At 40.1% G+C, this 23,206-nt stretch overlaps 1 protein-coding gene across 10 annotated transcripts in view; it reads right to left on the bottom strand.

Moving 5' to 3' along the window:
- OSBPL8 (oxysterol binding protein like 8) overlaps positions 1–23,206 on the bottom strand; it is a 157,819-nt gene that overhangs the window by 27,961 nt on the left and 106,652 nt on the right. For 8 of the 10 annotated variants that reach the window (XM_014595859.3, XM_014595855.3, XM_059726106.1 and 5 more), the window contains 6 exons: positions 21,406–21,476; positions 15,277–15,357; positions 14,023–14,124; positions 11,722–11,925; positions 2,185–2,269; positions 731–902 (listed from right to left, as the gene is read on the bottom strand). In XM_014595859.3, coding sequence (XP_014451345.1) covers positions 731–902; positions 2,185–2,269; positions 11,722–11,925; positions 14,023–14,124; positions 15,277–15,357; positions 21,406–21,476 — 715 coding nt within the window. Of the gene's footprint in view, positions 1–730; positions 903–2,184; positions 2,270–11,721; positions 11,926–13,850; positions 13,973–14,022; positions 14,125–15,276; positions 15,358–15,873; positions 16,113–21,405; positions 21,477–23,206 lie in introns of those variants that run through there. The other 2 variants (XM_019493824.2, XM_019493829.2) reach the window with 2 other exon arrangements.

Below are 23,206 nucleotides of genomic sequence, written 5' to 3' on the forward strand. Positions count from 1 at the left end.
CCTATATATCCACTATATCCCTATATCCACTTTTGTTTCTGTTGTCCAGTATTAGAGAGTGAAAGTACTAAATATCCATTCCAAAATGTATTGTTCTTAGTGTATTCTCCCAGAACTCGGGCTCTGTGGCTTTTGGAGTTCTTCCAGGCCCATGAAACATCAAGGATAACTGTAAACAACTTATATCAGTCAGCTGCATTTCCAGATGTACCAGACAATGACTGAAGTTCCAGAATAAATTATTTAAGAGAAGGTCAATGTCTTTCGCTGTATTCTTTAAATAAATTTGGTCAGTCTGAAAAATAAGTGCCCCTTTTTGTAAATACCACTGATTCACCTTGCTGGGTTAAGATTATATTTTCAAAATGCTCATTATGTGAGCACTAAAATCTACCTTCTGAATAGAATGCATTTTAGAGGGATAGCCAATATTAAGACCGAGCCAAGATGAGAAGAATTCTTTACTGTTTCTAGCAAGGAAAAGATTGGATGATTAAAGGTGAAATTTTACCTTGTGTCACTGAAAAGTTCTATTTAAAAAATGAAGGTAATGGCACCCACAAAATTGAAATGCAGTTGAAACACCCATCTTAAAAGAGGCTCTTGCCATGGAAGACCATAACTGTCATTTCAAATGAATGAATATGTCTGAGACACAGGAATTTTAAACAGCCTTTCATAGTCTGCTTCTTTCTATATAACATTTAAATTAAGGGCTTGGTTTACTTACGGGAAGTTTTCTGCACTGTGCAAGTTGTTAGCACGCAGCAATCCATAGAAAGATACATGTGTATTTTCTGCTGGAACATTCAAGTCATGTTCTTTACCTTCCCTAATCATTGTACGTTTAAGTAGGCCTGAACATTTTAAAGCCAGTTCCAACGCATCCATCCAACACCTGCCTAAAGACAGAGGCTTATTAGTAAATCAAATTCTTTAAATGTTTACATTATCATCAAATCTGATATTGTTCACTTCACAGTTCTTTAGGACATCTGCTCACTTTATCTTTGGAAAACAAGCATGCATCTTCTGTAAGAGTTTGTTTCTTCAGCATCTTTGATGTAATACCCTTCATGTGCTAAATTATAAAAATACTTCATGGCCAGCTTTGGTGAGAGAAAGGCTTCTGGGCAGGACTGGCCAGAATGGCATACTAGACAGTATGGCAGATGTCTCTACCTTCATCTAAGGTGACTACCACCTTATTTTCTGGGCCTTTCAACAGTAGGGCGGCTCAGATATATATTCTTGCATCTTTCATCCCGTTTTGATAGAAACCATCTTAATATTAAAGCGACCAAACAAACATACTTCATGTGCAAGATGCAACAATTGTTGGCTACAGACAACACAACACTAAAGATTGGGAAGAGGAGGAAAAACATTAAAACCTCTACCAATCATTAAGTCTGAACCCTGGGGGCCTAAGCACTAACCTTTTTCATACTGAGCATTATTATTTGTTTATTGATCTTATGTCCTCCATTGTGCACCCTATTTCGCAGACACTCAAAAGAAGTGTTGAGTCAAATAGACAAGATCTAACATTTCCAGATGAAAAGGAAACATCTGTTCTTTCAATCTGATCCTTCTGTAGGGCATCTTTACCATTTCCCCTAGTATACCAGTTTCCAAGGTTAGTGAGTATTTCACATTAAGAGGGTAGCACCAAACATTTGAGAGATAAGAAACAGATTTAAGCCATACAAGCTAGGAGGGAACTTCAGGAAAGTCACTCTTCACATCTTCTTGAAGTTTACCAAACTTAAACTGAAAACACTGCTAGGTATGTATAAGATGTACATAAATTAAACTGGACTGATATGATTAAATTGCTAGAACCATTGCACAAACGTAGCTTTGCAAAGCTACATGGTCTTGCCATTCATTTTATAACTTTTAAGGGTTTTGGCATTTAAAATGTTGACCCAGGGTACAGTGTGCATTTGTTAAGCAGGTTGAACTTAGCCCAAAAAATCAGTTTATGATTTATTTTGTCAAAAGGTGCGTTATTAAATAAAAATGTTTTCACTAGAACCACCTAAATATACCAACTTAATAAAAAGAGCACCTGTAACTGCAAAACATGATGCTACAACTGCCATTGTAAAAGAAAAATGGAATCATCTGATTTCACTAATCAGTTGCTTTGAAAGTAAAAACAAAACAAAGTTTATTTACCATCAGATTCTGAAGCTGCTCGGATGATCAAGTAACTGCTGGGTAATGGTTGAGTTATTGACCCAACTGCTTCACCTTTAGGACCCTTGAAACATAAATCAGGTGCAGAATCATTAGACATTAATCTGAATTCAGCTGTTTTATAGTTTAGTGTTAGATGCATTAACAACAAGCTGACAAAGGCAGGCAGAGTCGGTATCACTCAACAAAAACAGATGAAGATGTGAACCAGTAGATGGGTTGCCCTCTTTCACTCGATTTTTCTTTTAAGAGATTTAAAGTGTAGTTCCCACCTCAATCTTACGTTAAAGAGAAAGGTCTTTAGGATTCAAGTTGCTATTTATTCCTTTAGGTTAGGCACTTTAATAGACTGTGTATGCTCTACTAATGCCACCCACAGCAGAAACACAGTAGCCACAAACTGATAATATTGCTCCGGGATAGTTATCCTCATCTCTTCTGGGCTAGGGACAGATATTCAAAAAGCCTGAGCCTGAATTGATTCAATCTTTGTAGGTTAGTTTAACATGCCTAGGTTGAACCAATTTGCAACTGCACAGACATTCCCTTTGGACTGAAGAAATTCAGGCATGTGCCTGCAGTAGCTCAGGCTAGAGGCTGGGGGGAGGGGGGGGGCGGGCACTAAAGCAGCCCTCCTTTCCCTTTTACAGTACTGAGCTGGGTGGGGGGGAAGGGGGCATGGGCAGGCCCCAGCAGGACACTCTGATTAGGGAGGGAGAGAGGGGTTCCCCCCCACCTCCGCTGCTCCTGACCAGCCAGGAAAGCAGCAGGGAGTTACACAGCATTTATCAGCCCATCAAGAAAACAAAAGGCTCTCTCATTAGTTCAAGTTCTTCTTAAACAGCTTTTTCCAAGGAAGGAATGGAGGGACATTACCAGCTGACCTGCTGAATAGCTCTAAAAAGCTCTAAGCTAGGGGTGGACAAAATATGGCCTGTGGGCCATATCCAGCCTGCCAAGTCATTCTATCCAGCCTGCTGGGCACCTAAAAAATTTAGGAAATTAATATTAAATCTACTCCTGGCTGCATGTCAAAGACGACAGGATCTAGGGACAGTAGGACCCAGGGGAAGCTGCCAGAATCCAGGAGCAAGGCCGGCCCAACCCCACCCCTCCCATCCCCACCTCCCAACCAGAAGCCTCTGCCTGCTGCCACTTTCACTGCTTCCCTGCATGCCCGCCAGCTGCTCCAGCACCATGTGGCTCCCAGCTGAATCACTAGACCACGGGAGCACCGGGCCAGGAGCAGGAGGGGTGCGTGTGAGTGTGCACGTGTGCAGTGAGGGAGGCACAGAGTATATGTGTGTCTGTTCGTAGGGCGAGTCCCACACACACCCCACTATACACATGCACCCACACCCTCCCTCACATTGCCATACATGCAGACCCTGACACTTCACACATCCCAGCCACCCATCCCACACAAACCCTATATCCACCCATACCCCACATATCCACATGCTCCCTCACCCCACAACTATCCATGCTCCCACAACCCCCACACACCCATGACCCCCCACAAACCTATACCCACTCCCCCAACAGTATACAAGAGTAAGCTATTGTGCAACCACCTCTATGTGCACTACACAAATGCATGTAAAATCAGAACAAAAATATTTTTGAAATCAAATTAATGAATGTTGCATATGTTTGATTTTTAGAATATAATTTGGTATTTTTCTGGTTCTGAGATGGCAAAACCCCTTGCTGAAAGGAGTATTTCTGGGGACAAGGGGAGGGACTTCTGATGACAAAGGTCAGGAGGCGTGGCTTCCCGTCCCAAGATGGCGACCAGGGGCAGGGCTACTCATACAGCCCTCAAAAGCTCGCCAAAAATTGTTAAGTGGCCCTCCATCTGAAAGAATTTCCCACCCCTGCCCTGAGCAGACTATCCTGTCTGCCTTGCACAGACCCCTCTCAGCATTAGCTAGCATACCACATGCTGGCTATGGTCTGTGCTGTGGGAGAGGGGAGGGGGAATCCCTGCTTGAGCAGGGAGTGGGAGTGGGAAGGGGAGAGGAAAAGAGCGCAAGGGGAACCCAGGCAGACACTGCTGTGAGTCGTCTCCAACAGAGCTCCAGTTAAGGAGAAGAGCGGCAGGGCCAGCCCTGCTCTGGAGCAGAATGCCCCACCCAGGGCTGCAAAGCTTCTGGGATGCTGGGGGACCCCAATTTACCTTAAACCAGGAAGAGATCTGGGACAGGCATTGCATAAACGCATTTGACCTAAATCAGTTAAATCTGATACTACATTCAACCAGGTTCACCTCAAACTGGTTTCAGCCATTTTCAAACTGGTACGTGCACTAAATGTCTGTTCTGCTACAGGTTTAAACCAGTTCCTGATCACTTAAATTGGTTTATGTGTAATGTCTGTCCCTAGGCCTACAAGAGATTCTTGTTGGGACCTATTTTTATTCAGTTCTGTGTTGCATTGGGAGACGAGAGTGAAAATAAGCAAATTGGGAAACAGCCACTGCTATGTGAGAATTCAAGAATTAGTTTACAACAAATCCCCCCAAGTGAAGAGGCCCAATTCTTTACAGCAACCAACTCTATCTACTCTCGCCTCTTTACAAATAGCAGCACCTGCCAAGAGCAAAACTCCATATACTTTCCCCTTCAAGGTTGCTGTTGTACATTAGAGCCATAGCCTCACTGCCCCTGAAGACACAAGAGCAAGTCACAAGAGGACAAGACACTTCCCCTTCACTTAACAGGTCTACTTCAAATTAACTCTGAGTTGACATGACCAAAAGCTTGACCACTTAAAAGCACTTTGCTCTGCTACCTGGTGCTCTTACCTTTTCTCCAAAATGCCAGATTAAGATGGAGTCATGCTCCCTGACAACACAAATAGGCCTGAGTAGCTGACAGAGGACACTATCTGCAACTGTAGTTACTATGGCACTCTCCTCATTTGTGCAGTATTCAAGTATACTTCTGCTGGAGGTGTCAGCAGAAGAGAGTGCACCACGATCCCCACGGTAGCAGGGGATACAGAAATCCACATTACCTAAAATTAAGTCCTCTAGACTCTGATTTAACTTGTTCCTAAAGACCTTTTTCTTTCTGCCACATGGCTAAAGGGTGAAACAGTGAACATCCCTTTAGAGCCTTCTTTAAAACTTTCATTTTAAAAATTCTTATAAATATCGACAGACAAAAGGGACAGTAGTAACAGGTTAGCAGCCATGGTGAAAGGTGTGCTAAACCTGCTCTCCATCAATCTAATTGAAAAGAAAATCCCTTTGGGTCTCAGTGGGTTTCCACTAGTGAGACTAATGAAAAAAGGCAGTAGAGTTAGAAGAGGGAATTTATATGCAAGCTGAGGTTTGGAGCAGAAGCAGATAAGGACAATGATTTTAGAAGCAAGCACATAAAACAGCCGGAACATTTTAAGTAAGGAAATAAATCTTGGCAGGGTTAAAGAAACAATATACACAGGCTATTTCTGGTGCAGAACATGGTCAGGATTTTCTGAACATTACAGAATAAGAGCAGCAAAAGGGTGATAAAAAAATTGTCCTTCATGGGGATATTTCAAAACGTAGATGAAAGACTGTACAGTTATAAGTATTATTTGGGAGAAAGGAAGTTATGATAGGGAGTTAACTATACAGAAAACTTCACAAGGGGCCCTTTTCATGCTAGAAGAACTGTTGCTTCTCTAAACATAGATTACCAAGAACTAATAAGGTTAAACAGCATACAGGCAACTGATTTCAAGAGAGCTATGACTGAAGGAAAGGGTATTGCAGTACTGTGGGAAATGTTAAGTGACCTGGCTGCAGGTAATACACTGAAGCCCAAAATCTGTCAGCGATGAAAGTCAGCCAACTCATTTAGTGTTATACAGCAGGTGAGACTCATATGCTGGAATTACGAATCATTCTGTACTGTGCTGCTGCAGTTTAGAAATGAAGATGGGTCTGTTCAAGCGAAAAAGTGTTGATTTTTAAAGGCTTGGGCAAAATATATTAAGAGACTGGAGCTGAATGGGCATTTTTCAGTGACATCCAAAGCTAGTCTTTTTCGATAACTGCTTGCCAAAGCACTGGACCTTTCTTTCTTATTTAAAAAACTATGGATAGACAGCAAACAGTTGTTCAGATACATTTTTGTACTTATACTGTTCTGACTGGGTGTCTGTGCACTACTCCCAGCACAAATGTTCATTTAAGTTTTGTGTACGTTTTTTGATCTTTACATTCAGCAAAAAACTTGTAAAAAAATCGATAAAACTCAGTGTCTTGAGTGCTTTCAGAAAGCAAACAAATGGGTGCAAGCATGAACAAAGAATGTTTTAAAATACATTCAAACCTGTTCATGGGAAAACTTAATTCATCCAAGTCTCAGCACAGCAAATACAGTGTCAATATTTCACTTAAGTGGTTGAGGGGAAAATGAACAAAGTAGTAGTGTGCCGGAAGCTTCAGAACATTATAACCAGAAAATAGAGGGACCTGTCTTGAGGTATTAGCAGTCAATCATTTCTAGCAGTGGAAATTCCTGATAAATTTCCACTACTAGAAATCCTTCCAAGGGAGGATACAGTACAGGAATGCAGCCTGCAGCTGTCCTTGCTCCCCAAATCAGGGTGATCCTAGCCTGGTGAAGGCATGCAGAGCAGTGGCTCCTTCACACCCCTCAGACCATGGAGGACGAGGAAAGACTACTCCGTGCCTTCCCAACCAGGGACCCTCAGTCTGGGGAACAGGAAGGGGGCAGTGAACAACTGCTCCTGTGTTTCACTCCCAGCGTCTGGGAGCAGAGCAGACGAAACAGCAAAGCAAAGCCCCTTGCCCACTCCCCAGACCAGGAAGTTGGTGGCCTTGGGAAAAGAGGTACAAAGTAGCAGTCAGCTGCTTCACTCCTCTCCTTGACAGGTCAGAGAGGGGAGTGAAGCATCAGGACAAAGTTCCCCGCCATTCCCCAGACCCAGAGGGGGCATGAAGCTGCATCCAGGTATTTCATTCGTGCAAAAAGAAACTCCCTCAGAGGGGAGATCTTCCAGTGTGAACATGGAACATCTTCTCCTGGAGACGGTACGTTGAAAGATTGCTTGTGCACTCCTAGTTTTTACTGGGAGAGCAGCAATACAATAGATGGGCATAGACATGGAAGTGTACTGCAACAAAAGCATGACCTCTGCAGAACCTAAAAAACTTGCGTTAAAAAGTTCCAAATTATTTTATGTCCCCAGACTGGTTGCCAATGAATTTTGTTCTGTGTTGCAACTAGCTCTCTCATTAGCTTAATTCTCCAGCCAGTTATTTGCAGCTATTGTTATGAAAGTTATGAAAAAGTTAGTCTTGCCACAAAAAGAATAAATATGATCTGTAGCGTATCTGGCAAATTACTGACCAGGGACAAGACAGGAAACCTCAGGGACTTTCAGCTAATTAAAACTAATAATAATAATCTGCATATAGCCATACCAGAATGAACAAATGCCACTCCAGCCCTCAGCACATTTAAAAGTGGACGATATCAATTTGTTCAGGTTTAAAATTTGACCTACCTTAAAATAGTTAAAATCTGGTGGGGAATGTCCTCTAAACTCTAAATATCTAGTTAAAACACAAAAAACAAATCCAGCACTCATTGCCAAGCAATTAAGAAAGTAGCCTTGATTCACACAGACCCCAATTTAAGATTGATTTGTGATCTTTGGCAGAGCTAGGTCATAGTAGACTAGTTAAAGAACTGTGCTACCCTTCATACAATTAGTGAACCTTTAAGTCACATTAACAGAAAAATCCAGCAGTTTCAGGAGGGAATGAGGAATCAGTATGTTAATGAAAAGGGAGAAACTAAGAGAAACATTTCTGAAGTTACAGTCAACTATACTGAACTAAAAAACAAATAAAATATTAATTTAAATGTTCAGTTTAAAGATAACATTTCAAACAAATACCAGTTTCTAAAAAGAAACAGCTATTGAGAATTACATTAACTCCCTCACATTAAACAGAGGAAAATGGATGTAAATGTAAATGAAACTACACACAGCTAGGGTGGCCATCAGAGGACAAATCTGGCTGTCCTCTACTGATACCAAACCGGACACCTTTAGGTTCTCTTTTTTTTCTCTTGAACAGAAAGAGAGGACAAAGGCATCGGGTTTCGTATCGACAGAGTAGCAGAGCACTGGAATGTCCTGTATGATGGTCAGACTTACGCACAGCAGAGGCACAGATTAAATTTTTGTTAAGATGTATAAAGTCCTGCTTCACAAGAACACCTAGGTCCTACAGTGATGCAAATAATAAACTTCAGGATTTTATTGGCTATGCCCATGCATAGGAAGTATGCCTCTAATGGTCAGTATCTCCCTCATTGTTCGGCACACAAATAAAACAAGTGTTTTTGTATAGGATTATTAGTTTAATAGAATCATAAATCTCAATAGTGAAATCTATTTGCAAATATTAAAATAAGATCTGGAAAGACTTTAAATAAAATACTATGCACTTCAAAATTTTACAGCAATCTAAGGCTCATAAATGATATTATTCAGATAAAGCACAAATACAAGAATGAAAACCTCTCTGTTTCCAGTATTTCTTGGAAAGTCTTACCATTAGAAAGGATAAAACTACCATATTTACTCAAATATAAAAATAATGCCCCCAATAACTAGATTCTATATATAGAAAAATTATAAATGTGTTATAATTTCCCAGGTATAGAATCTAAATAGTGGAGGTTTACCTTGAATTTCTTCTCCTCTAACTGCTACAGCAGGGAAAATAAATCTGAGGGGGGAGGGGGTCAGGTTGTGTAGTGAGCAAACTGAGTTATGCTAACAGGGGGTGTAGTTGTAGCCATGTCGGTCTAAGGACATAGGCAGACAAGGTTCTTTGGGTAGATGTGAATATCTTTTATTAGACCAACTTAAAATAGTTGGACAACAATTTTTAAGCAAGCTTTCGGGTTCAAAAACCCTTTGTTGGGCTTTGAAGTTTCAGCAGTTGTTGTGTGCTCTTCCTGGATGGAATGAAAAGTAAAGAAGCCAGAGCCTGGGCTGGTATGCATGCAAGACAGGTAGTCAGTGAAGATGTAGATTGAAGAGTCAGTGGGTGATAGATGGGGGGAGGGGGAGGAGAAGGGGGATGAACACTGGAGAAGTACCTGGGAAGTCAGAGGTCAGGCAGGTAATAATAATGTGTCATACATCCAACGTCTATATTTAGTCCATGATTTTTAGTATCCAGGAGGTTGATGAAGTGGAGTTCATAGGCTCATCTCTGGGAAGTGTTTTGTAAATTTCCTTTGAGGATTAAAATTGAGAGATTGGAGAGAGAGTGGTTGTCTTGTGAGAAATGGTGGGGCACATGAACTCCACTTCATCAACCTCCTGGATATTAAAAACCATGGACTAAATATAGACATTTGGATTTATGACACATTATAATCTGCCTGACATCTGGCTCCCCAGCTACTTCTCCACTATTCATCCCCTTTCTCTCCCCCTCCCACCCCCAGAATAGAGGCTACTATTAAAGTTCACTTGATACCACATCAGACAAGTTGCTGTGTCAATCCTTGAGGGCTTTGGCAAAAAGTAATCCCATTGGTAACAGTCCCCACAACTTCTTCCCCAGTTCAAACTGCTGCAGTCTTGGTCACCATCCACATGTGCTTTCTGCTCTCCACAATAAATGACTCCTCCATAAGATAGTGCTGTTCCCAACAGTACTCTTACGGGGGAGTCAATTAATTTACTGCATCCTTATGCCAGCGCATGTGTAGATGGTGACACTTTACTGTAGAGCTAATTAGTGAAATTCCACAGTAAAGCCCACGTGTAGATGCATCCACTATGCATATTAGCCAAAAGGCTTATGATTTTCCATAAAGTTCATTTGACTGGGCCCCAGAGTCAACAGTATTTCAAGCCATAGTGACTTCACAGCTCAGTACTGCTTAGTGTGTGCATGATTTAGTTTCCCTCATGAAAAATCTATGTGCTAATTAACACCCCACTCAAGACTGGAACCAGGTATTCTTGTCACGAGTCCTGGGATCCTCCAAAATTTTATATACAGATGAGGCACAGGGCAACCTAGTCTAGCTCCACTTCACGGAAGGCAAGGCCATGCTAATCATGTGGGTCAGGCTGAGAGAGGAGGCAACAAAGGGATTCTGGGTGAATTGTTTGGAGCACTGTTTGGTGATGTGTGCCAGACACTTAAGGCTGGTAAAGAAACAAGAATCCTTGGGAATGGGAAAGAAATGCACAGTTCAGCTGTGGGAGTGAAAAGGAAAGTTGAAATGGGTACAATGTAGTAGCTCACCCTGGCTTGAAAGAGTTGGGGGGGACTGTACAATAGCGAATACCATATCCCTGTGGTAGGTTCCTATCAGTACGTTTCTGCAATATGGGCTATGTGTTTTAGTCATGCTCAGTGTTCGCTGCATTTAAAAGTCAACTCCACAGTTGATTTCCATTACTGCTTTTTCATTACAGCTAAGTACATGCTGCTTTTGGCAGGAGGTTAATGATGTACAATATTTATATATAGTGAGGTTTTCCTACACACAAATAAGACGTAGGGCTTTTTTCTCCATGCTGATGGGGGGGGGGGGCAGAGTTGTCATATTGAGAGTAAATATGGTAGTTCAAATGTGATGCATGCTACTGCTCTAAGATGACAGCAGGTCTGGATTTTTGTCTCTGACTGAGGTAGTGGCAGTCTTGTTATCCAAATCACAGAACATGGAATTTAATAAGCTAAACTGTAACTGATCTAAATCAGCTCCCTCTTTCAATTTGGATAAGTTACTCTCTTTTATTAAGTTTCCCCATCTCATAACACATTTGGAAAAAAATTAAATTGCATAATCAATGGCAATACACTATGCAAAATTACCTTTTGCAAGTTTACGTTTATACCTCTCATTCATCTCCAAGACAAAAATCCCAGAAACAGGTCTAGAGCTTACCGACAATATTTACCCTTAAAATTAGGTATACCATAACCTGGAAAAGCTTTTGTTAAGAAGCCACAGTTTGGGTCACATTCACCACTGATGAAATTAATCAGTTCTTTTTTCTTATATTAGTATTTAATTTGGTTCATTTAATATAATAATGTATGAGCTCTGTGTACTACAAAAATGTTTTAAATAATTTAAAATATACTGTTATGCCCTCCAATCTTTCTTGCCCATTAAAACATATGTATATAAATATCGCTTCTGTAGGTAAAATGTATTTTATTAACCTCTTCAATAATACCTTTTCCTTTCTACCAGGGCCCCTTCTAGATAAAATAAACAAAACAACTTAAGCGTGAAGAGAAGTACAATGTACAAAGCATAAATCAGAAATCACATGGTTATTTCTGGAAGAAGGGTACAGCAACAGACACTACTGTGTCATGCTCAGAATTCCTGGAAGATTTAATATTGAATAAAATAGAAAAGTTTACCCATCTACTGATTAAAGTTGCCTCTACTCAATACTAGAAACAATGATGTCTTAAATAAGGAGCCAGTTCCTCACCTTAACAGCCCATATGGACTGCTCCAAGGGATGGAAGAGTTTAAAGCAAAAGCCATCTTTCTTGGAAGGCCGCTCAATGAGCTCACAAGCATTCAGGAGCACTGTTCCTACCCACTGGCCATTTTTGGGGGTTTTGTAAATAAGTAGTACTCCTGGTTTCAACACACACCACAATTTGGTCCAACTTTTCAAGGTGCCACGAATCTACAGAAAAAGATAAACAGGTATTTAGGATTCTACCTGACCAAAAAAAAAAAAAAAAAAAAAAAAAAAAAAAAATGAATTTCATCTCTCCTACAAAGACAGAAATTAAGCCTACGTCATTTGATGGCTATTATCTAAAACAAAGCAAGTCTGTTGATAATACAGTATTCTCTACTTCTCTGTGGTAACACAGGTTTAGATGTTACACAACCGAAGGTACACAAAAAGTCAACATCTGAGAATGCTTCTGGATCTCAGAAACTTAAAGTCCTCTGGAAGAAGAACTACAGTATATTTTATTGTTAGTGTGTTACACAAGCCTTTGGAATTGCTACGTGGTATGCTCCAATACACACTTAAGGCAAGTGAGAAGCTGGCACGTGTTACAACGGGCCATAACAGTACTTAGAAATTTTATTTTGATTCAAAATAAATGTGAAAAAAAGTCTTAGCTGATTTTATATATAACACTTGAAATACACAGGTTTCAATTTCTACCTAAGACACAATAGACCTATCCACAGATTTAAAATGCCTCCTTAGAGTCAAGGCATCCCTCAGAATATGCCAGCTTTTAGGTTTCACTTCTTTGACAAATGAAAAAAACAACCAAACAAACAGAGCAATTCTTCTGTTGCAAAGAACTCAAAAAGACTTGAACACTGTTTTGATGTTACAGATTTCTATTTGAAATCTCTGGGTTTATTGTATAAATCACATTTGCACACCTCACAGTGCTAATATGCTGTGGCACCCCTCAGCACCCCTGAAAGGATCTCAGGGCACCCTAGGGTTAAGAATGACTGATCTAGGGTCTGGATGTCTGATTAACATTTTGTTGGCTCTGAACCTTATTCCTTCCCATCCACTTGATTCAATGCCAATTTAGGGTGAGAGAGAAGTAACAACTGAAACATTTCAAAGAGAAATCTGTACAGATAGACAAGCCCTTTGAAAACACAAAACCAAGTGAATTGCTCCAAAAAAGCACTTCCTTTAAAAGAGGGACTATTTTGGAATATTTCACTTTTGGTTACATGTGCATGGAGAGCTGGATTGTGGCTGAAGCCAGATTTACCCCCTCCTGTCTCAGACCCCCTGGAAGCCTCGCTGACACTAGAGCCAGGCCCTCCAGCCCCAAGACCCTGAAGACAGGAGAGGTTAACACCATTTGGAAGCCTGCACTGCCCTTGCCCCCAACACACCCACACCTCTCCACCTCTTTACTCTTCCCAGTAACTCCCCTCCCCATAAGGGGGCAGGGAGGAGTAAGCACAGCACAGAGCCACAAGACATTACACCCTGTTCTAATCCCCCATGGCCATGGCTGATGCTAGAAGAGGCTTTAGTTTTGAAACATTCAGCTAGGAACAGCACAGGGGCATGTGTGTGTGTCCTCTAGCTGGAACATGTCCTTTTTGAACAGTCCCCAGGTGTTTAAATTTAGAAACATTTCAATTATTACATTTGCCCACACCCCCACTGACCTTCAGAGACCTGCCTGTTATGCAGTGTAATAAGGTAGGTATTTACACTGAGATATGGCTCAGGGTAAATATTTTGTACAAAAAAAGAACTAAATGGCTTTCCCATAAGTAACATATTTTTAAAAATTAAGTTAAGAAAAGACCACATTATTATTGATACAAGTAGCTGTGGAAGGGATGTACTTCTCACCTTTCCTACAGAAAATTATAGGTCATAAGGGAGAAAAGCAAGTGAACAAGAAGAAACCTGTGTTAGTTTGTGGCCTTTTTGCTACTTTTAACAGAAGCTGCAGAAAGTCTACAATTAAATATTAATAACCAAAATGAAAAAAAAAAAAACCAGAAATCATAAACCGAACTCATAAAAAAAAAAAAGATTGCAAGACACAAGGTAGACTAACTAGGGTGACTACTCTAAGTAAAAGCTAGGTTTCCTACATTAGTCCTGTAGGAGTCGAGCATGGAGCCTCTGGGATGCAATTAATAGCTGCTCAGCTCCTGGAAAAACACTAAATCAGCAACCCACTCCGATACCGAGCCTTTTCTATTCTGGTAGGTAAACAGTAGGCAGCTGCTAGAACTTCAGCTCAGGTTTCACACAAGTTCTGACCTTCAGCCAATCAGCCATAACAATAACTGATGGGTCTGTGATTGTACTAAGTAATTCTTTCGTGGCTCTCTTCTTTTCTTCTCTGTAATTTTTCTTTTGAACCTGTAATTAATAAATAAAAGAAATAGAAAAAAAAACTTTATAATCCATGGAAACAAGCAAGTGAGAGCAATAAAAAGCCCCAGCCAAAACAACCAGCCAACCAACCCACCAGGAAAAACAAGGTGCAAAACACAACAGGTAATAGATGCAGAAGCAGCATCAAGATGCAAAGAAATGTTTGCTTTCAACACAAGATATCTCCAAATTATTTCAAGAACAGCCACTTCTGATATTAAAGGATACAGACTGTCAAGGTTAAGAATACTTTACTGTTCATATAAGCATCACTTAATTTTTTTTTCTTTCAATAATCTAAAGATGCTTACTTCTCATTTGACTGTCACTACTTTAATATTTAACTCTTCACTGCTCATCCTGACAAACATGTAGTAGATGAGTTAGTTTCATCTTCATTTATAATCAATTACTAAACAATTTTAAGTTGTCACATATTTGAGGTTTCAAAAGAGCTAAGATCTGCCAATGAATTTGGGTAAAAAAAAATATGTCACCTTGCATGCTGTTAAAAAACAAAAACAAAAACAAAAAGTCCCACCAAGCTAATTTGGGGGCCAGATTCGATTTAAAATTTGACAGTCTCTGAAAAACCATCAAATCATAGAAAAAGTAGGACTGGAAGGGACTTTAGGAGTATCACCCTTTTGCATCCAACTCAAGCATCTAAAATTAAAGTCCCCCTCTATTTTTAGGGACAGTAGAAAGAGACTAAGGTTTTGGTTTCACTTGTTTTGCAGCAGAAATTGATAATGGGCCATTTCCTGCCAATAATGGTAGATCAGCTAATGTCTGTAGCCATCTTGCTTCTCATTTCTTACTAAATTTAAGATTAAGATTACTTTAAACTTAATAGAATGCAGTACCAACAATACACACATGATAAGGCATTGGTAATTCAACAAGAGGCACCTCTACCCATTTTGTGCATCATCCCAGTCTACATCATAGAAGCATAGCGCCTCATAACTATGCAAGAAACGATTTGGTGCAAACTGAAGGGGTGACAAAAGACTCAGCAACACTACTTCTCCTAACACCTTATAAAGCCTTGTTTATGCTATTTTCCAGTCAAACTTCAGGAAGTCAAACGAGGTAAAACAGTGCCCTAAGAAAAATATTTTGAAAGCAACTCACCTTAAGAGACTCTTTTTTTGTGAGCTTACTTGAAGCTGAGGAGATGTCTTTCTCCGAGCCATTGTAAAGCTTGGATTCAGACTGAAATTTATAAAATAAAAAACAATTAGTAATACTGATAGATACCTGGATACAACAGAATGACATTTCAGCCACTCACAAAAGTAATATTGGTGGCATGCATGAGTTTATCTATAGACTTCTGCTCTTTGTTCAGTTTCCTTTTATTTTTCTTCACCAAAAATAAAATTCCCAGTAATCTGATCTATTTACAACCTATAGTTCTACTTGATAAGATACTTCAAGGACTGAAAGCATGCAAGCGATTCCTCCAGAAGCAGCTTTGCTACATGCAGTAAATATTTAGCATGTGTTGCCTGTTGCTAAGGAACCCCTGCTGAATATTCCAAACTCTTGATTAGTTAAGAAATCGTTTGCAAGAGATCAATGGTTTCGTTCTTATTTATAAGAAGTACTCTATTTTGTATAGGTACTATATTTAAAATGGGAGGAGCTTGAAATCTGATAAATTTGATCTACAGCCTCCACCCCCAGCTACAGAACTCCTCCCATAACAAATGTTATTAAGGCACTTACCCCCTGACCCATGAAGGGAAAGATGCAGTCTCCTCAAGCTAGATGTAAATCTTCCCCATGGCCCCAGTGACCCATGAAGAGAAATATTCAGTCTCTTCAGACTAGAATCAAGTCCAGTGTATAAATTAACGCATTACAGCTGCCCAACAGCACTCTCACAGCTCCCACCTGTCCCCCAAACTCCTGACAATTAATCAACTCTTTCCCCCAAGAGCTACCAAACAGGGGAATAGGACTCAAGTTAGCTTTATAAAACCTGAGTCGTCTTTCACAGCTGGGCAAATGTGCTGCCTCAGCACCACATGATTTTTTTTTGTCATGTCTTGAAAGGTTCAAAGTTTGTTCCTTTGCCTCTCTTGCCCACTAGCTGAAAGGGAACTGGAAGAAAAGACTGAGCCAGCCAATAACTAGCAAGTGGCCACAGCAGCCTGTAACATTACAGAATACTTTTCTTACTTGGTATGTCTATGTCACCTGTCACTATCATTGTAACCTATTTAATCACCACTGGAAACTGCTCAATAAGTATCTGCTATGGTCTTAAAAATAAACTTCAGACAAGTTAGAGAGATATCTATTTCTTCATGTGCTGAAATGTAACCTTGATTGACGCTGGTTGCTTAGCAAAGTGCCCTGGGATTAAAGAAGCCTTGGAGGACAATATTTTTTGACCTGTTGTCTGTAATCCGTTTTACTTTTCAGACCGACCGTTCCGCTTTAAAAACCTTAGTTTACAATGTGATATTTATTCAGTTTCTCTGAAACACAATAGTGCAACACTGCCCAGTCTTTTCTGCCCGTGGATTGAAGCAGTACCAGGTCTGTCCATGGGCTGGATCCAGTCTGCAGACCCAATCCAGTGCGCAGTGCTGGCCCAGTCTCAGCCCAAAGCAGCTGCATAAGCCCATAAGTGGGCCACTGCCATGTGGCTGCATCAGGCCCTGGCTAGATCCAGCCATGCAGAAATAGGATCCAATGCCTCTGTGCAGGGCCATGTTGGTTTGAGCCAATCCAGCCACATAGGGCTTAGAAAACTGGGGGTGGGGAAGCAGAGGCAGTGTTAAATCGTGGGGAGACCTAAAGGCTGAATTACATAGCTCCTTGGGCCAGATCTGGCCTACAAGCCAGGGCTTGAATAACCCCGCTTTATAGCGACCAAGTCCAAAATAAGCAAGTGTTAGATAAGCAACCAATAAAAGAAAAAAAGCACAACATTTAAACACAAGAACATAAGATCCAAAAAGACATCATTATTGTTGGAACTAATCCCAATTTAACTTTGGGCAGCATGCTAATGTGTTTCTTTTCATTCTGTATTTTAAAACATTCAGTCTCGTTTATGTCAGCACCTGCATAAATACCTGCACTTAAGAGCTGAACTGGTAGCAAGTTCTTGCTTTAATTTTAAAATAAGCCATTTTTTAACCTGGGACCCTTAAAAATCGACAGGTCTTTGTTTAGTTTGTATTTTGTGATTTTAAAGAAAGAATAAATTTACTTTTTCTCTCTCCTTTGCTATAATTGGGGAAGCAGGTGCCCAAAAGACAAGTGTAAGCCTATCTGGCAAACAATGAAGTTTAGATTATTCAAAGAAAATAACTATATCAGCACAGCTTTTCCCAGCAAAAGGTAAGTTTTCCCTAAATTCTACCTAAGAAATTTGGGATGTTAAGAGAGATGGACATCCTATACATTTTATACTGGAAGCCCATTCTTAAGTGAAGTTCAGATTCTATAGCTAAATGCTCAGAGAATTTAAATTCTTGTCTGATAAAGTCTGAAGGAATTTTATCACAGTAGCAGGAACAGAACAGAGATATGGAAAGATGCCAGGAGAATTCATTAGGAGTACCCATTAGAAAAGGTTAATGGAACATGCTAAAGTAACATTAAGTTTTCTGGCTGTCAATCAAAATAAACCAGAAAAGGATCTTGGAGTCATTATTGATTCCAAGATGAACATGGGCCGCCAATGTGAGGACACGGTCAGTAGGGCTAACCGCACCTTGTCGTGCATCCACAGATGCATCATGAGCAGGTCCAAGGAGGTGATCCTCCCCCTCTATGCGACACTGGTTAGGCTGCAGTTGGAGTACTGAGTCCAGTTCTGGGCGCCACACTTCAGAAGGGATGTAGACAGCACTGAAAGGGTCCAAAGGAGGCCCACTCACATGGTCAGGGGGCAGCAGGGCAGGCCCTATGAGGACAGGCTACGGGACCTGAACCTGTTCAGCCTCCACAAGAGAAAAGGCTGAGAGGGTATTTGGTGGCCGTCTATAAAAAAACAAAAACAACTCACCAGGGGAACCAGTGAGGAACGGGAGAGTCCCTGTTCCCCCCAGCACTACCAGGAGCAACTAAGAATAATGACTGCAAGTTGACTGAGAGTAGGTTCAGGCTAGACATCATGAAGCACTACTTTACAGTCAGGGCAGCTAGGATCTAGAACCAACTTCCAAGGGAAGTGGTGCTCACTCCAACCCTAGGGGTCTTCAGAAGAAGGCTAGATAATCACCTAGCCCGGGTCGTTTGACCCCAGCATTCTTTCTGGCCCATGGCAGGGGGTCAGACTTGATGATCTGCTCAGGTCCCTTCTGACCCTACCAACTATGAAACTTATTGATGCAATCTAATTCAAGGGAAAGCCTATACTTAGGACCCTACATTAATACAATCTCACTCCAGAACTATAAAGCCTCAGTCTTCACAACAAGGCTCAATTCCCAAGTATATGACACTATTGAGACACTGCTATGGAGGTATCTGTCAGAAACAGAACATTCTGGGCTCTAATAAAAAAAATTATCAAGCTCTTCCTTAAGGCTTAGATTCATAAATAAGAGAACTACAACGCACAACATGAAGAAAAATAAAGATTGTAAAGAACTAACTGCAACTCCCAGTGAGGTACCTGTTGTACCTAAGTACCGGGTTACAGGTAGTTCTCAGAACCACTGTTCCAATCCATTGCTGAAGACAAAAGACCTTAAATTTTGGTAGGTGGAACAGCCAGTTGCCATCTTCTGTCACCATGAAGTTCATCCTGGGGTACAGGAAGCTATTAAGTACCATCAAATATCACACAAAGAATTACAAGAAGAAAGTGATTAAGTTGGGAAAGAAATAATCTTTTTGTCCCGCCTATCTGGATCTTGTACACCTACAAAACTGGGCAAGATAGAACAAAACAAGGAAAGGTAAGAAATGGAAAGATGCAAAAACAAATGCAATTAATACTCAGCAATCACTAAAGAAGTATTACTTAAAGAAATTAAAGAATGAGTAAAGTCAGTCATCACAAAAATTGAGAAAATGATTATGCTAGTTTCTATGTCAAGAAAGATTCAGAAGTTCAGGACCAGACACTTGGATCAAAGACAAGAAGAATAAGTCATATCTTCTTGCTCTCTTCTACTAACGGGATCCATGGGTGGAAGAAAATTAGACAGTTCTCCTTTGTATGAGAAGTGATCCTGAGTTCTAAGGCACTAAACTAACTTCAGAACACACCAATATCCTCAACTATGACATCACAGATCTCCAAAGTTTTTTTTTTTTTTTTTTTTTTTTTTTTATCAACTGCAAGGTACTGAGCAGGAAGATAGTACTCCTGGGTGTACAATATTACATCCAGGTAAAAGGGTTTATTAAAACTGAATAAAGTAAGAGTTTATCAGGGAACTTCAACTGCAGTTTTTTAGTTCCCCCACTCTAAGTAGGGATTTGATTGGGGGGGGGGGGGGGGGAAAGGGGTGTATGAAGAACACAGAATACCCACTTTAAATGTTTGCGAGTGAAGATTTAGAAAAGCATCTTCCATGCAAATTTCTCTCTCTCTACAAAGGGGTCATTAAACAAGGGATGCAGCCAGCTAACAATTCTATGGCAAGTGAAGATAAGGACTGTCCTTGTACTGGTGACTAAAAGAAAAAAAAAAACAAAAAAACAAAAACAACAACTGAAGCACATCAAATACTGTAAAAGGACACTTCCCTCTTATAGACACTGTATAAAAATCTGGCCTTCCCTATAGCCAAAGATAGCCTTTGCTTAAGATGAACACCTTTGACACCTATATACTATTGGGGATTAAGGCCCAAATAAAGTTAGAGCACGTAAACAAAAAGAATGAAAAGGACATGGCAAAAAACTGAAATTGGAAAGCTCCGTCTTCATATAGACTGCTGGGATGCACCCCGAGTGCAACTTTAAAGCACTTGGGCAGAAACAGAATGTATGACAAGAAAGACCAAAGTAATATGTCCCATGTACTATTATACTGGACTTCCACACAATACATTCTCTGGCATGATCTGGTAACTTTTCAGTACGTTTAGAAAAAGTCTTTGATGCAAAGACAATATATGTTGCAATGTCCAGGCATATTCCTGGCGTTTACCTTTATCATTGTTTACAGACTCCTATGAAGCAAAGCTTTGAAAACCTACAGGCTTGGAGTCGCAACAGAGATTAGAGACCCTCTGGCATCCCTGGAACCCTTAATCATACAGTTATATGATTTTTTTAAAAATGGGAAGAAAATATTTAAAGTTTAACTTTTGCAGATTTCCCATGGGTAGGTACTCTGATTGCAACATTCCTGGAAGATTTTTAACTCTCAGATTAGCAACCTGTGCTCTCAATCTTTAATCTCCTTTAACAAAAGCTATTTGGTCCAGGAATCATACTAATATTTTCCACTTCTTGTCTGGCTCAAGTCACTCCTATTCCTGCTTAGTAAACAGAGGGGGACAGGGTGATATACATATTCATTCTCACCGTACTACCAGTGCTGTGCTTTTGCACTGCAATTGCACCACATTGGGGGGGGGGGGGGGGGGGGGAAGCATTTGGAGCCAACTACAAGTCCTGAATCTTCAAAGAGACTTTAAAATCAATTTGAAAAAGCCAAAGACAGAATACCAGATACTCTTATCAGTAGACAGCTACCTGGGACTTGGATGTTCAGCATTTCCCATGCAGGAGGCCTCAGGGTTTTGCAGAACAGGCTCTATTTGGCTACTGTATACTCTGAAATACCATCTTTAAATGTTTTTGTGTAGTTTAACCTGCAGCTTCTTAAAATGACTAAAATAAGCTTTTCCATATTAAAGCTTCTTTCACTACCCTTAATCCATTCCATTAAGAGATACTACATGCATCTTGCTGAATGATGCTCTCACTTATAGGTGAAAAGGTTGGGAGTTCATGTTCCATATCACGACTTGGCTTCTATCCATTTTCCATTGCAGTGAACTATTAGGCAGCACTGGACTCAGAGACGCCACCTAACAAGAAGCCATAACCATTTCATGAGTCTGTACCGAGGTTTTGCATTTAATGTCATCTCAATAAGGATAGTATTAAGGAGCTGTCTCTTTAAATATTAATTTTCATCTCTCGAGAAGTCTGAACAGCAACCCATGAGACCGCAGCTCACTGTAATGAAATAAACTTCCATTTAAAGCCAGCACACAAAATATGCTGAACTGCAGAGTTAAGTCATCTTTTGGAGATGGTGCTCTCATTTACCTTGCTTTTTGACATAGAATGCACTGAATCTTCTTTACTTTGTGACCCGTCATCCTTCCCTTTGTCAAAACCTTAAAGAGAAGACAGTATTTTATGCAAATCATTATATATTACAACACTACATTATTTAGCCTGGATGCAGAAATTAAGACTTAATTAACAAATCTCACTTATATGGGCAGCATTGCACAATGGTGCACATACATTTCATGAAAAACTAAAAATCAGTTCTTCACCATAAATCAAGATGAAAACAGTACTACTTAATAAAAATAAGGTTTTGAAGTTTCAGTGTGTTGTTTACCATAAAGCTGCTTTCAGAATCTCTGTTAAGAACAAGGACTCAAAAAAGAAGGCTGAAATAGACCTCCACAGGTCTTCCCTTGCTCAAAGGACACATTAATCCCATCTAAAACAACTTAGCCAAGCATTTGCCTAGTCTGTAGGACCAAAATATATCTATGCATATTGCACTGACTGGAAATTGCTAGCTAGGTCTTAACATTCATCTGAAGAAGCAGCAGCTGAAGCTGCTTACCTTGTTTATTACAGTATTTAAAACAGCATCTATGCAATAATTCAATGTTCATAATGTACAACGTAGTGAAAATACTTAGACAACATAGAAGGATTAAGATTGGCAAGTCACAGTTTTTGTGTTATGTGGAAGACTGCTTCATAGCTTAACCTTGTGCTTGTGTATCAATTCTGGTATGGCATACATGAACAAAATATTAATTTTAAAATCGATCCCAAAACACTTTTTTATATACCAAAATAATTATATGCACGAGTTGTCACAGTACTATCAAAAAATGAAAATAAACTCCCCATAAAAACAAAACCACAAAACTGATGAGTGTCCTAAAGCCAAGAGAAGGATCAATTACTAGCCAAGCACGTTAAACAGTCTTTGCATAGTTGTACGATGTCAAAAATTCTTTCTAGCATGCATGTTCTAGTAAGGGTGCATGCATATCCCTGGAATACAGGCTAGGTGATACCATGCATACTCTGGAGACAAGTCTGGAACAAAAAAAAAAAAATCACACCAGTGCTCCGTTCTGTTGAGTTGTTTCTGTTGCAATCCAAGTGCTTGACTGGAATGTACCGAGGAGCTTTTTATTTACAAGTCAAAATACAACTGTTGACAAGCTGCCCAGGCACAAGACAGATAACAGTTAAAATTAACATGATAAAAGTGTGCTTCTGAACAGATGTAACCAGTTGAGAGCCTTGTAGCATTTCCAGCTAGCTATTAAGATTTAGACCACCAGAGGGAGCTACCTCAGGAGACCAGACATGCCTGAACAGGAGACTTATGCCTATCTGGCATTCTGCAGGTCAAGTGACAAATTCAGATATTTTGGATGAGGAAGTTTGCTTCCACCACGCTATTAAAGACAGGCTGTTTTTTTTTCACGACGATTTTGGGCCTCATGCTAAAAAGTAGCTTACAAACTTGTAGCAGTAATCATTTTTGTTTTTTGATCCTTTTGCATGCACGCACACACACACACACACACACACACACTAAAAAGTTCATTTAGGAGATATTCCACCCACCAAATTAGAGTGAAGCGTCCAGGTAATATTAAACAATGTGAAATGTAATTTAAATCACAGTGCAATATACATAAGATGACAACTTGTAATAGTGGAAGGCTCCAAATGTGGCAGACGAAGATTATCAGGATCAAGCTGCTGGCAGTTAAAATTAAAAAGAATGGAAAAAAAATACCACACATCAAGTATGGATAGTTACCCAGAAAATAATGCATCCATAAGAGTGCTCGACAGA

The sequence above is a fragment of the Alligator mississippiensis genome, chromosome 4 (assembly GCF_030867095.1).
Source record: "Alligator mississippiensis isolate rAllMis1 chromosome 4, rAllMis1, whole genome shotgun sequence".
Classification (NCBI taxonomy): Eukaryota; Metazoa; Chordata; order Crocodylia; family Alligatoridae; genus Alligator; species Alligator mississippiensis.